Source organism: Schistocerca serialis, chromosome 6 (genome assembly GCF_023864345.2).
Source record: "Schistocerca serialis cubense isolate TAMUIC-IGC-003099 chromosome 6, iqSchSeri2.2, whole genome shotgun sequence".
Lineage (NCBI taxonomy): Eukaryota > Metazoa > Arthropoda > Insecta > Orthoptera > Acrididae > Schistocerca > Schistocerca serialis.
Window position 1 is genome coordinate 555766837 of NC_064643.1, and position 16388 is coordinate 555783224.

General features: G+C 45.5%; 1 protein-coding gene across 1 annotated transcript in view; it reads right to left on the reverse strand.

The window, feature by feature from the left end:
* Positions 1-15827, reverse strand: part of LOC126483684 (guanine nucleotide-binding protein G(o) subunit alpha) — a 563590-nt gene extending 547763 nt beyond the window's left edge. The window contains exon 1 of the mRNA XM_050106766.1: positions 15710-15827. Within this exon, the coding sequence (XP_049962723.1) occupies positions 15710-15827 (118 nt within the window). The remainder of the gene's footprint in view (positions 1-15709) is intronic.
* Positions 15828-16388: the final 561 nt, after the last annotated feature.

The window sequence follows — 16388 nt, forward strand, 5'->3', positions numbered from 1 at the left end:
ACTCGTTGACCACGATGGAACCGAAACAGAGGACGACCGAAGAAAGGCAGAAATACTGAATTCAGTGTTTCGAAACTGTTTCACTGCGGAAAATCGTAACACGGTCCCTGACTTCAGCCGTCGCACGGACGCCAAAATGGAAAATATTGAAATAAACGATATCGGAATTGAAAAACAACTGCTATCACTTAGTAGCGGAAAAGCATCCGGACCAGACGAGATACCCTTAAGATTCTACAGTGATTATGCTAAAGAACTTGCCCCCTTTCTATCAGCAATTTATCGTAGATCGCTGGAAGAACGTAAAGTACCTAGCGACTGGAAGAAAGCGCAGGTCGTTCCCATTTTCAAGAAGGGTCATAAATCAGATGCGAATAATTATAGGCCTATTTCGCTTACGTCAATCTGTTGTAGAATAATGGAACATGTTTTGTGTTCTCGTATTATGACGTTCTTAGATAATACAAATCTCCTTCATCATAACCAACATGGATTCCGCAAACAGAGATCATGTGAAACTCAGCTCGCCCTATTTGCCCAAGAAATTCACAGTGCCGTAGACACTGGCGAGCAGATTGATGCCGTATTCCTGGACTTCAGGAAGGCATTTGATACGGTTCCGCACTTACGTTTAGTGAAAAAAATACGAGCTTACGGAATATCGGACCAGGTTTGTGATTGGATTCAGGATTTCCTAGAAGAAAGAACACAACATGTCATTCTTAACGGTTCAAAATCTGCAGATGTAGAGGTAATTTCGGGAGTACCGCAGGGAAGCGTGATAGGACCTTTATTGTTTACAATATACATAAATGACTTAGTTGACAACATCGGTAGCTCCGTGAGGCTATTTGCAGATGACACGGTTGTCTACAAGAAAGTAGCAACATCAGAAGACTCGTACGTACTCCAGGAGGACCTGCAGAGGATTAATGCATGGTGCGACAGCTGGCAGCTTTCCCTAAACGTAGATAAATGTAATATAATGCGCATACATAGGGGCAGAAATCCATTCCAGTACGATTATGCCATAGGTGGTAAACCATTGGAAGCGGTAACGACCGTAAAATACTTAGGAGTTACTATCCGGAGCGATCTGAAGTGGAATGATCACATAAAACAAATAGTGGGAAAAGCAGGCGCCAGGTTGAGATTCATAGGAAGAATTCTAAGAAAATGTGACTCATCGACGAAAGAAGTAGCTTACAAAACGCTTGTTCGTCCGATTCTTGAGTATTGCTCATCAGTATGGGACCCTTACCAGGTTGGATTAATAGAAGAAATAGACATGATCCAGCGAAAAGCAGCGCGATTCGTCATGGGGACATTTAGTCAGCGCGAGAGCGTTACGGAGATGCTGAACAAGCTCCAGTGGCGGACACTTCAAGAAAGGCGTTACGCAATACGGAGAGGTTTATTATCGAAATTACGAGAGAGCACATTCCGGGAAGAGATGGGCAACATATTACTACCGCCCACATATATCTCGCGTAATGATCACAGCGAAAAGATCCGAGAAATTAGAGCAAATACGGAGACTTACAAGCAGTCGTTCTTTCCACGCACAATTCGTGAATGGAACAGGGAAGGGGGGATCAGATAGTGGTACAATAAGTACCCTCCGCCACACACCGTAAGGTGGCTCGCGGAGTATAGATGTAGATGTAGATGTTATGGCCCACTAATCAAGTTAGGAGGTGGGCTAAATATGTATAATTAATATTGTTGTTAATAAAGTTCTAGGGGACTAATGACCTCAGACGTTGAGTCCCATAGTGCTCAGAGCCATTTATATCTGCACATGTATATCACATCTACCGATTTCCGTCCCGTTCGGATAATTCCTTCGTGGTGTGTCTTCTTATTGTCTTAGAATGTACAAGCTTACATCCATTTTTGTAAACCGATCAGCCAGAACATTATGACCACCTACCTAGCAGGCAGTATGTCCAACTTTGCCACGAGTGTCAGCAGCGACTCATTATGGCATAGAGGCGATGAGGCCTTAGTAGTTTGCTAGAGGGAGTTGGCACCGCATCTGCACACACAAGTCACTAATTCTCATAAATTCCCGGGAGGGCAGCGATGAGCTCTTGCGCCACGTTAAATCACACCCCAGATGTGTTCGACCGGGTTCAGATCTGGCGAGTAGGGGGCTAGCACATCATTTGCAACTAGCCAAAGTGTTCCTCGAACCATTCCATCACGCTCCTGGCCTCGTGACATGGCACATTACCTCGTTGAAAAATACCACTGCCATCGGCAAATATTATCGTCATAAATGGGTATACGTGGTCTGAAACCGGTGCACGACATTCCTTGGCCGCCATGGGCCTTTTACGAACTCCATTGGACACATGGATGCCCACGTGAATGCTCTCCGAAACGTAGCGGAGCCGCCTTTTTGTCTGCATTTCACCGTACAGGTGTCAAGGAGCTGTTCGCTTGGAAGACGACGGATCCGCGCTCTCCCATCGGCATGATGAAGAAGGTACCGGGATTTATCAGACCATGCAACGCTCTGCCATTGCACCACCGTCCAGTGCCGGCGGTCATGTGCCCATTTCAGTCGTAGCCCACGTCGTGGTGTTAAAATTGGCACATGCATGGGTCGCCATATTGGCATACGGAAGTGAGACATGGGTAATGCACAAAAGCGACAAAAGTAGAATACAAGCTAGTGAAATGAAGTTCCAGAGGAGCAGGTTGAGTGTAACAAGACGAGACAGATTGCGAAATGTGTATGTGAGGGAAAGACTGAAGGAGGAACCAGTACAGGACAGGATAGAAAAATCAAGACTACAGTGGTATGGACACATGAAGAGAATGGATGAGGGAAGAATTCCAGAGAGGATGTTTGATCTGCAACTGGAGGGGAAGAGGCCCAGGGGAAGACCAAGAGATAGATGGGTGAAGGGAGTGAAGGAATGTGTGACGAGAAGAGGAGAGAACTGGACGAAGGTGGAAGAGGGGGAATGGTGGAAAGACAGAACACGATGGAGAGGCTTGTGTTCCCGACAGACCCAGCCAGTGGCTGGAAACTGTCCAAGATGATGATGATGATGGGTCGTCGGCTGCGGAGGCCCATCGTTAGGAGTGTTTGGTGGGCTGTGTGTTCAGACACATTTGTACTCTGCCCAGCATTAAAGTCCGACGTTAGTTCCACCACAGTTCGCTGTCGGTCCTGTTTTACCAGTTTGCCGAGCCTACCACGTCCGCAATCTGTAATGAGGGTCGGCCGCCCAGCCCCACAACTTCTGGACTTGGTTTCGCCACCTGTTGAAGACACTCACCACAGCGCTCCTCGAACACGCGACAAGTTGTGCAGTTCCTGCTGCTGAACCTCCGGGCCATCACAATCTGCCCTCGGTCAAACTCAGATAAATCACGCGCCTTCCCCCTTCTACACATGGACAGCACGCTCACTGATACTACATGCACTGTGCATGTGTCTGACTAGGAACCATTCTTCACCATGTGAAGCTGCTAACCCCTAGACGGCTTTATATCAATGTGGGTTGATTGCCATAATGTTCTGGTTGATCATTTGTATGGATGTATGGAAAGTACATTATTAGTGGACAAACAGAGATCAACTGCCACTGCTGCTAAACAAAGCAGCCGGCCGCTGTGGCCGAGCGGTTCCAGACTGCTGCTACGGTCGCAGGTTCGAATCCTGCCTCGGGCATGGATGTGTGTGATGTCCTTAGGTTAGGTAGATATAAGTAGTTCAAAGTCCAGGGGACTGATGACCTCAGATTTTAAGTCCCATAGTGCTCAGAGCCAGACGAACCATTTTTTGCTAAGCAAAGCAGTTCATTTTCCATAGGACATCTTCACTAGAGTGGCGTTCGAAATTGTGGGTGTGCTGACTTGGCATATCGCTGGTGTTTGTCATGGCGATAACGCTCATGTTGGGGACCCTTAAGAAGAAAGAGCCCTGGGCACATGGACGCTGCTAATTCTCTTGGCGCTGGGATAGCACAGGAGCTGCATGTTGTAAAGTCATCGCTAATTATCAGTTTTACTTGTTTCTTTTTTTTTACATGACTGCAATACGTGAACATTATACATTCCTCAGCCGGTTCATGCATTTGTACTACAGTAACATGTATAACTGTGCTCCACTTTATTATCTTATCGTACATATTTATTATTAATATGTTTATTTTTGGGTGTGCAGTGTTTTAGCTTCATGTATTTCTTTTCTATAATCACACAGAATGTAAAAATCATAATGAACTGTTATACGACAGGAACCGCGCGACCGCTACGGTCACAGGTTCGAATCCTGCCTCGGGCATGGATGTGTGTGATGTCCTTAGGTTAGTTAGGTTTAAGTAGTTCTAAGTTCTAGGGGACCTCAGAAGTTAAGTCCCATAGTGCTCAGAGCCATTTGAACCTTTTGTTATACGACAGGCAGACAGCGAGTGAGAAATCGATGGGAGTCAAATACGGAGATATTATTGGATCAATGAGGTATCAGAACGCTAATTAGTGCTGAATACGTAAATACCTATTACTGCAAGGACTCATTACTGTTATGAACATTGTGCCAAGAAAATCAGATTGGATCCAATAGTGCGAGGCTCGTGAAATGATACAGACTATATTGACAACGTCTACACAGATATGCCTTGATTGTAGTTTGGCTAGATTGCATTTGCTGACGCGAGGCGAGTCGCAAAAACTAATACTTTTCTTAATTTTTCATTTGCATTTTAATAGAGTTTCGTATGCATTAAGCGAGCGAAAACGATTAAAAAAACAGTTTAACAGCTTTCCATTGAAACAGAGACGTGAATGTTAACTGCCAAACTGCAAGGTTGCGGGCGTGACACGTGTGTCAAAAATGTACGATCAAGATTTTCGTACTCCACTAGTTGATACAGGGTGTTTCAAAAATGACCGGTATATTTGAAACGGCAATAAAAACTAAACGAGCAGCGATAGAAATACACCGTTTGTTGCAATATGCTTGGGACAACAGTACATTTTCAGGCGGACAAACTTTCGAAATTACAGTAGTTCCAATTTTCAACAACAGATGGCGCTGCGGTCTGGGAAACTCTATAGTACGATATTTTCCACATATCCACCATGCGTAGCAATAATATGGCGTAGTCTCTGAATGAAATTACCCGAAACCATTGACAACGTGTCTGGCGGAATGGCTTCACATGCAGATGAGATGTACTGCTTCAGCTGTTCAGTTGTTTCTGGATTCTGGCGGTACACTTGGTCTTTCAAGTGTCCCCACAGAAAGAAGTCACAGGGGTTCATGTCTGGCGAATAGGGAGGCCAATCCACGCCGCCTCCTGTATGTTTCGGATAGCCCAAAGCAATCACACGATCATCGAAATATTCATTCAGGAAATTAAAGACGTCGGCCGTGCGATGTGGCCGGGCACCATCTTGCATAAACCACGAGGTGTTCGCAGTGTCATCTAAGGCAGTTTGTACCGCCACAAATTCACGAAGAATGTCCAGATAGCGTGATGCAGTAATCGTTTCGGATCTGAAAAATGGGCCAATGATTCCTTTGGAAGAAATGGCGGCCCAGACCAGTACTTTTTGAGGATGCAGGGACGATGGGACTGCAACATGGGGCTTTCCGGTTCCCCATATGCGCCAGTTCTGTTTAATGACGAAGCCGTCCAGGTAAAAATAAGCTTCGTCAGTAAACCAAATGCTGCCCACATGCATATCGCTGTCATCAATCCTGTGCACTATATCGTTAGCGAATGTCTCTCGTGCAGCAATGGTAGCAGCGCTGAGGGGTTGCCGCATTTGAATTTTGTATGGATAGAGGTGTAAACTCTGGCGCATGAGACGATACGTGGACGTTGGCGTCATTTGGACCGCAGCTACAACACGGCGAACGGAAACCCGAGGCCGCTGTTGGATCACCTGCTGCACTAGCTGCGCGTTGCCCTCTGTGGTTGCCGTACGCGGTCGCCCTACCTTTCCAGCACGTTCATCCGTCACGTTCCCAGTCCGTTGAAATTTTTCAAACAGATCCTTTATTGTATCGCTTTTCGGTCCTTTGGTTACATTAAACCTCCGTTGAAAACTTCGTCTTGTTGCAACAACACTGTGTTCTAGGCGGTGGAATTCCAACACCAGAAAAATCCTCTGGTCTAAGGAATAAACCATGTTGTCTACAGCACACTTGCACGTTGTGAACAGCACACGCTTACAGCAGAAAGACGACGTACAGAATGGCGCACCCACAGACGGCGTTGTCTTCTATATCTTTCACATCACTTGCAGCGCCATCTGTTGTTGAAAATTGTAACTACTGTAATTTCGAAAGTTTGTCCGCCTGAAAATGTACTGTTGTCCCAAGCATATTGCAACAAACGGTGTATTTCTATCGCTGCTCGTTTAGTTTTTATTGCCGTTTCAAATATACCGGTCATTTTTGAAACACCCTGTATGATTCAGGATACTTTAAAATATGAACGTGACACTAGTAATTTATCACTTGCCAGAAATGTTATTGTGGTGAAAATACGAACGTTAATGGATGGCAACAAAAGTTGCTTCCGACCAGCCCCTTTTCCGATGAGAGTCGACAGAGCAAATACACTGCCCGGAGAATCAAAAGAATAAAAAAAAATGTGAAGCATCCAGAAAGGGACGACGTGAAATGAAACTTCACGGGTTGAAAGGGTATGTTATGTTGTTTCAGAGATTACAGAGCGAGTCACAGTTACAAAGAATTCGGAAATGTGAGCCCACTTTCTCTGTGATGCTTCTCTCCCTTTGGCCTGGATGCAGTCACTGATTCGGTTGGAATTTATTCACAACCGATACAAAAGAGTTACATGTTTGCACCTGTTACTGTCCTTCAAAGCACTCACCAGCGTTGTGTAGAACTCGCTGCCAGCCATGTGGAAGGCGTAATATACCGTTAACAGAGCCTGTTCTGTTGATGGTGCGAATGGAGTGGTCTAAAGTTATGGTGATTCTCGTGAACGACTGTGATGGTGTTATCCTAACGCATTACGTTCTTCCACGGCAAACCGTCAATGCACAATATTACTGTTCGTTTTTTGAGCATCACCTGCGGCCGGCTTTGCGAAGAAGTGGAGACACTTTCTGAGCAAACCACCCATCATTTTGCACGACAATGCGCGGGCGCATACTGCGCAAGCTGCAGCTGCTCTGTTCGGTCGATTGGACTGGGAAGTACTGTACTATCCACCATACTCCCCGGACTTAAGTCCTCGTGACTTTGATTTGATTCCGAAGATTTTGCTTCAGAACTGTTCCAGAGATTCGACAGGCAGTAGACCGCTTCATTCGTACCATCAACAGAACAGGCTCTGCTAACGGTATACTACGCCTTCCACATCGCTGGCAACGGGTTCTACACAACGCTGGTGATTACTTTGAAGGACAGTAACAGGTGCAAACATGTAACTCCTTTGTATCGGTTGTGAATAAATAGTTCCAACCCCCGTGTAACCGATTCTCATCGATGGGCAACGAATCCACCACTTAGTGCGGCTGAACAATTACATCTGACATCCTGCGGGGATCTCACAGCAGCGAGCATGGAGGACGTGGAAAGAGACTGCGGGTAGATGGCGCTAGGTGGGAGTGGGGGTGGACCGAGAGGCGTGCCGAGACAGTCCGCGCACTTGCAATAAACACTGTGTTCAAATGGCTCTGAGCACTATGGGACTTCACTTCTGAGGTCATCAGTCCCCTGGAACGTAGAACTACTTGAACCTAACTAACCTAAGGACATCACACACAACCATGCCCGAGGCAGGATCCGAACCTGCGACCGTAGCGGTCGCGCGGCTCCAGACTGTAGCGCCTAGAACCGCTCGGCCACTCCGGCCGGCTAACACTGCTGTGTTCGGGTGGCGCAGTGGTTAACGGAAAACTCTAGGAAGCAGGAGATTCCAGGTTCTAATCCCGGTCTGGCACACATTTTCCCTCGTCGCCGCTGATTCCGCGTAAAGTTCCGATGCAGCAGACATCGATGGTCCCTTTCCTTTCTATTCTCTCCCCTCCTCCCACCCTCACCTTCAATTTACGAATGGTCTCTGTTGTTCACAAATAAGCAAGCGCCGTAGCGGAGGGGTTGCGTACTTCCTTTAATGATTCGCTGGAAGACCGAAAAACAGCGGAAAACGAGCCGGCACCTGCAACTGCGAACCGGATGCCGTTCCCGTGCTCTCGCTAAATGTTTACACTAGAGGCATGCTGTCGCCGGTGTTCTTTCGCTTCTGTGATCTACAGACTTTACTGCAGGAAGAGGACAAGCACCGAAAATATGAGACCCCTACTCAGCTTACTCTTAAACCCAACAAACCAGCCAGGGACACCTCGACCTCCAGAGCAGTCTGCCTCACCTTAGTGTTTAGCGAGGTATCCGAATCCAAACTCCTACAGTGCATACATAAACAATCATTTATCACTTGTTAACCAAAATTCCTGTATCATAACTACCTCCTGCATCAACATATTCAATAAACCACTGGTTGGGAGCGCCTACAATTTTGCTGAGACGTTATCTTCGTGTTTCCCTGCGAGTGATTTTTTTGCACAGTTCGACATCCGAGGTTCCAATTAGAGACTTCCCTCGTTAATTAAAACAGTAACTCCTCAATTCTACGGAAATGACATGGCATTAATCAAAGAGAATATATGAGCGTTATCTGACGGAAACAAGATTTTGCCTTCATATCGGTTTCTGTTATCACAGAACGACAAATATTGACCGGCTGTCACTCCAAACAACTTACCCCTTCCGCTAGCGGAAGTAACGCGGAAAAAGTTACTGTTCGTCTACATCTAAAAGAGGAACTTCAAAATGCACGTCACGCATTGTTATGGCAGACCTATCAACTTTTATCGAATGCTGCACTGCAGTTCAAAGATACATAAATACAGTTAGATGCTATGAGATATCGATATGCATATATACAGATGGCGGTAGTGTCGCGCTCACAAGGCATAAAAAGGTGGTGCATTGGCTGAATTGTCTTTTGTACTCGGGTGATTCATGTGAAGAGGTCACCGACGTGGTTGCGGCCGCACGACGGAAGTTAACTGCCTTTGAACTCGGAATGGCCGGCCGGTGTGGCCATGCGGTTCTAAGCGCGTCAGTTTGGAACCGCGTGACCGCTACGGTCGCAGGTTCGAATCCTGCCTCGGGCATGGATGTGTGTGATGTCCTTAGGTTAGTTAGGTTTAAGTAGTTCTAAGTTCTAGGGGACTGATGACCTCAGTAGTTAAGTCCCATAGTGCTCAGAGCCATTTGAACCATTTTTGAACTCGGAATGGTAGCTGGAGCTACACGCTTCGGACATTCCATTTCTGAAATCGTTAAGGAATTCAATGTTCCGAGATCCACAGCATCGAGAATGTGCCGAGAATACCAAATTCCAGACATTAGCTCTCACCACGGACAACGCAGTGGCCGACGGTCTTCACTTAGCGACCGAGAGGAGCTTCATGTATGTAGAGTTGTCAGACGTAGGAGACAACCAACTATGCGTGAAGTAACCGAAGAAAGCAATGTGGGACGTATGATGGACGTATCAGTTAGGACAGTGTGGCGAAATGTGGTGTTAATGGACTGTGCCAGCAAACGACCGAAGTGAGTGCCTTTGTTAACAGCACTACTTCGCTTGCAGTGCCTTTCCTGGGCTCGTCACTTTACCAGTTGGAGCCTACACGACTGGAAAACCGTGGTCTGGTCAGATGAGTCCCAATTTCTGTTATTAAGAGCTGATGGTAGGATGGCGAGGATTCCAGGAAGTCATGGACCCAAGTTGTCAACAAGGAACTGTGCAAGCCGGTGGTCTCTCCTTAATGGCGTGGGCTGTGTTTACATGGAATGGACTGGATCTCCTGATACAACTGATGCGATCATTGACTGTAAAAGGTTATGCTGGGTTACCTGTAGACCATTTGCAGCAATTTATGGGCTTCATGTTCCCAAACAACGACGGAATTTTTGTGTATGACAATGTGCCATGTCACCAGGCCACAGCTGTTTGCTATTGACGTGAGGAACATTCTGGATAATTCGAGCGATGTATTCGGCCACCCATGTCGGCCCACATGAATTCCATCGAACATTTGTGGGACATAATCCAGAGGTGAGTTTGTGCCCAAAATCCTGCACCGGCAACACTTTCGCTATTATGGACGGCTAGATAGGCAGCGTGGCCCAATATTTCTGCACGGGACTCCCATCGACATGTTGACCCCATGCCACGTCGAGTTGCTGCATTTCACCTTGCGAAAGGACGCCTAACACAATATTAGGATGTACACCATGAGTTTTGTCGCCTTAGTGTGCATGAAACTATTTTTCAACATTGTCACCAAGTCTAAATAATCGTTCAATTCCTCTACCATAGAAATCCGCTCCTTGGTCACAGAAGCCAGAGCCATTCGAGAACCGGGTTGTGAACGTCCTCATCGATGCAAAATGTCTTCACCCCCAGATGTCCTTTCAGCTTACCGACAAGATGAGAATCGCGGGGTACAAGACCAGGACTTCCCGACCAGTATCACCCTCATCTGTTCGGCTTTGGTCAAATTGTTGGCACCGTTTCACTACTGCTGGACGCGACGTTGCATTCGGTCCACATACCTCCAGGATCCCAAGGTGAATATGTGTACAATTATATGCTTTCCCCACAAGATTCGCAATGTCTAGCGTACTTCAGCTTTGGAGTACATTTCCAGTTGCCCCACCATTTCACTCTCACATTGTGATGCACATATGTTCCGCAACCGAACTATATCTTCAAGAAACCCAGAACACGTACGCTCTTCTGACACTATTTGTTACTCAATTGTCTCAGCGTGGGACGACATGTGAAACTTCGGAGGGGCGTTCAATAAGTACAGCAACACATTTTTTTCTGTAAGCAAATTGGTTTTATTCAGGGTTCAAATATACCATATTATTCCCTTCTGTTTGATCTACAAACCCATATTTTTCAACATAATCTCTGTTCAATGCGGCGGCTTTACCCCACCGAACTGGGAGTGGCTGTATGCCCGCATGGTACCAGTCAATTGGTCAACTTTGAAGCCAACGTCTTGTTGCATCAATAACCTGCCCATCATCCATGTCCTGCTTCCCGTGGACTGGATTCTTCATTAGGCCAGAGAGAGCCGGGGTGTAGGATGGATGAGGGAGAACAGTCCAGAGAAGTTTTGCGAGCTGCTCTCGGGTACGCAGATCTGTGTGAGGCCTTGCATTATCATAAAGAAGAAGAAGTTCGTTTGTACTTTTGGTGGCTACGAATACGCTAGGTCGTTTCTTCAATTTTCTGAGGGTAGCACAATACACTTCTGAGTTGATGGTGCAAAACAGAATAACACCTTCAGAGTCCCAAAAGACCGTCGCCATGACTTTACTGGCTAAAATTGCGGCTTTGAACTCTTTCTTCAAAGAAGAGGTGGTGAGGCGCCACACAATGGATTGCCGTTTCGTTTCCGGTTCGGATTAATGAACCCATGTTTCAGCACCTGTGACGATGTTCGACAAAAAATGTGACGATCATTCTCGTAACGCGCAAGCAGTTCCGCATAGATGGTCCTTCTGTTAGATGGCAAGGAAGCCAGAAGGCATACACACTGGACGAGTCTGTCAGCACTACCAACAGAGACGTCCAGTTGGCAGCGGGGTGCTTGATTGTGATCCTTCGACCAACTTCAATGACAATTTCCCCACGTTCCAACATTTTAGGAGCCACAGCTGTGAGTGGCCGGCCGACACTAGGAATATAGGACACGTTTACGCGACCTTGTTGCATGACAAATGCCTCGCACAACGATTCACCGTGGTTTTGTTCACTTTCAGGTCTCCGTAGACATTCCACAATCGCCTATGAATATGTGCGATGCTCTGGTTTTCCACCAAAAGAAACTCAATATCAGGTCTCTGGTTGGAACGGACTCCCGTTACAGACGGCATTTTAAAGATGACTATAGCGCCGCCACCTATCCGAACTTCATGAAACTATGGGCACGAAAACGGAAATATTCCACGATGTCCCACAACGAATTCCGCATTTTTCAACCCGCATTTTTTCAACCTGAGTAACGGAGGAAAAAAGTGCTGCATTACTTGTTCAACGCTCCTCGTACGTCAACACTGTTAATCTTTGACGAGAGTATACGAATATTAAAAAGTCATGTGTCACCGTTCCATCCTTTTTCGATTATTATTTTGCAAGATGTTATTGTTTCATTAAACGAAGCATTGAAAAATAAAAAGAAAAGCTATTTGTGGCCCCAAATGACGAAATAGATTTTATTGAGAAACCCATGCTTATTCGAAAATACGAAGCAAATCTCTTTCATTAGATAATGTGAAACAAAATTAAACTCGAATTTATGGTTGGATTTATAGAATACTTAATCTTTCTAATGAAATCATAATAATTCCTACTATACGAATCCGGTAAATGTCACAAATATAGAGCGAAAGGGAATTTCGTTAGTAAATAATCACATTAGTTTCAGTCGTTCACTCTTTCGTAAAAGGCAACTTAATTTACAGTCCAAGAATGTTTTAAACGTCTTTGCAGAAAATAGAGTGATAGTATTCGGGTTTCCTTGTGCCAGGTACTACATATCACAGAAAATCTAGTTACTTCAGTCTTCTCTACGACTGTATAACCTATATGACTCCTCTTTGCGGGTGCGTCTAGTACAAGACACGTTACCAAACTGAAAACAGTTCACGGCGTGCTGTGTACAAACAATTACGGAGCGTAACTGTCATGAATGAGTAAACAAATAACATAAAGAAAATTTTCCCCGACAGTTTTCCCTTAGCAGTCACATCCACTTTCTAGCAGGGAAATAAATGTGTGACACACAGCGTAACTTTCTGTAAAAACAGAAATGAAGAAAAGAGACATAGGACATAGGAACACTAAAAAGAAAAACAGACAACGAAATACGTCATATTTTGTAACGCAAGTATGACTAATAAGCAAATTATTGGACAATGAAAAGTTTTGGAAAGAAATATAAGCAAAGAAGTGGTGAATGAAATGCAGATAAGTAGTAGTTGAATACATAATAAAAAAGGGGACAAAACTAGAAAAGTAAAAGGAATTAAAAAACTAGAAAACTGAAAGAGAAAAGTGACACAAAATTAATGAACAAATAATTAAAGAATAAGTTGAAGATTTAGAGACCAGAATAGAGAAAATGAAAGAATGTAGAACCGGCCGTTGTGGCTGAGCGGTTCTAGCCGCTTCAGTCTGGAACTGCGCGACCGTTACGGTCGCAGGTTCGAATCCGACCTCGGGCATGGATGTGTGTGGTGTCCTTAGGTTAGTTACGTTGAAGTAGTTCTAAGTTCTAGGGGACTGATGACCTGAGATGTTAATTCCCATAGTGCTCAGAGCCATTTTTGAAACGATGTTGAACTTCTAACTAAACGTCAAACCCAGATACTTGAAATGGTAAAAGTTGGAAATAAACATATATTGAAATCTGTCAAGAGGAGAGTTTGATAAGTTGTCAGTATTGGGAAGTGCCATATTGTTAATAACAATACAAGTCCGTCTACATAATTTTGAGTCATAAAGAATTACCAGCTACAGGTGAGATGTGTGGAAGCCGCACAAAGGAGGTAAAGAGAAACTCCTCACCTTATAAATGGATTCCTCGAGCAGAAGCAGTGGAGTCGCAAGGTTTGGATATGTAAAGAGTCTAGGATCTGAGAAATAATCGATTCAGTCTTAAACGCGAAACGAAATGTCTACTGTGACAACGTGCTATCGGAATCGAAAGGAATGTACGAAAACAAGTGACCGTAAGGAAAGAAAATTAAATTAATTCCCGAAGACAGCAACAAGCGCGGAAAAATTGTGTTTATGATGCAACTCGCCCGAGAATGCTTCACGAAGTTGACTGGAAGCATAAAGTAAGTGGACATCAGGGAGAAATAAATTGCAGAAAGAAATAAAGATAAGGAGCAGGGGAATATATAATGGTATCTAAAACATAAAAAAACGAAGAAAAATTTATCCACAGTGGCTATTGTTGGAGCGAAGACTGATTTATATTATAATCTTAAAATGGAAAGGAAGCCCAAATGCCTTTCGAGTCACAAGGGACCATTTCAGCTACATAACATCATTTCAACTTTTGTACATGGCAGTTATCACTGGTCGATTTCTGCTATTAGTTGTGAAGTCTTGAAATATAACGTAAATTATTTATGCTCTTTGTACAAATGAAAACAGGAGCAAGTCCTTGGCAACCTCCGGGTACAAAAATCAGTAAATAACGTGTTTCTCAAAATTTAGGTGAATAAACAAAAAATGTGGTTAAAAATTCAGTGAAAGGACACAATGAAAGAAGAATAACCAGTATGTGGACGTTGTGATTGTTCTTTTGTGTTCTACGGCTTTGGAAAGCCTGCAACTATATCAGTAACGATTCACGTAACAAAGTTACTGCACCAATAAATTTTTTTAAAAACTTTATTCCAATTTTTGAGCTTGCGTCATTTTTAATATATCTGTACGTGCGTTATTTGTCTGTCTTGCCCCCATAGACGTCTAGATACAATCTCAACGCACTGTGTCTACTTCATCTCGCAGAAATGAACGCACACGTGCAACATTACAGTCATGATGTTTGTTTAGTTAACGGTTAACACAGTATACATATCCTTTAACGTAAAGAAACACTGCGAATGATGTGACGTGTGTGGAATTTCTACGAGACACAGAGAGCACAGTATCTAGAGGACATAAAAAGAGAACTGAAGGGAAAGAGAGGCGGAGTAAGACAAATGCTGACATATTATTAAAAAATAATGTAAACTTCCGCTGCACTCAAAAAAGAGAATACATTATCGAAACGATTTGCGTTACGCATGAAAAAGAATACCTTTCGATAGGGTAATTCAGTCTTATTTTCGTCTTGTCTGGGAGATTACATAATTTTTGCATACGATATCCGCATGTGTGTTCTTCTGTCCCTCTTCTCCTGAGGCAGTCGTCTTTTGATCTCTATCATTCGCCATAAATTAACACACGCGCAAAACATCAGTCGCTGTGTGCATCATGACGCTTTTGCGTCTTTTTAGAAATAATGTTTATGCGGCTAAATTTCTGAAGTTTTATGGATGAATTATTCGCGTTGTATGGTTACGTGAAATCGTCTTTGTACCATGCTATCGTTAAACGTAAACAAACACTGTGTTGTATGTGTGTAAAATTCCACGGGGTAAAGGGGGCACAGTGCGTTTACAACAACAAAGGACACGGCGTGGAAAGTGCGGCAGATTGACGCACACGCAAATATCGTACTAAAAATTTACGAATCAACCACAGAAATCGAAAAGGAGTGAATTCTCGAAACGCGTTGCGCTACGCACGCTGGTGAAGTAAGTTTATCGTTTAAATCAAAATGATGCAATAGCTTACAAGCAGCTGGATACCAGTAACTAATGAAAAATGTTAAAGTTGGCGTGAACACCACCGTGTTTTGCTAGTCGTTTGGACCACACGTTTGTAACACTAACAGTCATTCCCAGCGAAGAAAGAAAGAAGAAAGAATGAACATCAGAGGACTAAGCGGAGTTCGAACACGAGACCTTAGCATCGGTACTGTGACACTGTAAGCACTGAGCCGACGAGTAAGGAAAGTGGTGCGGCTGCGGCGCGGGTTGCCTACGGGCGCGCTGACGCACCGAGCAGCAGCAGCTTGACGTCCCTGGCGGCGCGCTCGCGCTCCTCGCGCAGCGCCTTCTCGATCTGGCGGCTGCGGTCGGCGGCGGCGCGCTCCTCGGCCGAGGCGCGGCAGCCCATGGCGAGGCTGAGCAGCCCGCCGGCCGCGCGCCGCCCCCCGCCGCCTCCGCCCCCGGCGGCGCCGCCCCCGCTGGGGCCGGCCGCGGACGCCTTGCTGCCGCCCGTCGCCAGCGTGCCGTCTGTAGGGCGCCGAGCCGCGCAGCACCGACCCGCGACGAATCGATGTGGACTCCGGCGGTCGACTGCGCCGCCGCTCGCCGCCGCCGCCCCGGGCGAAGCGGCCGCTGCGCGCGCACCGCCGCGCCTGGGGTAGGTCCGTGTCCCGAGGCGGACGCGCACAGGGCTCATCGATCCGGACAGCTCGTGGGCGGCGGCGGCGGCTACGCTCGCTTTCGCCACTACTGTGTGCCCGACACAGTCACAATACTGAAGCGTGTACACACTCACTCACACACAAACGTTATAACGACGTCTTCAGAAAACGTGCGCCTACAACATTAATTTCGATACTCTCCTAGCCCACAAAGATTTCCATTTTTATTGGAAGAGGAATTTACGTTTTCACTACGTTTTCCCTACGGTTAACTTAGGTTTAGAGCGTTTATAAGGATGCGGAGAGTC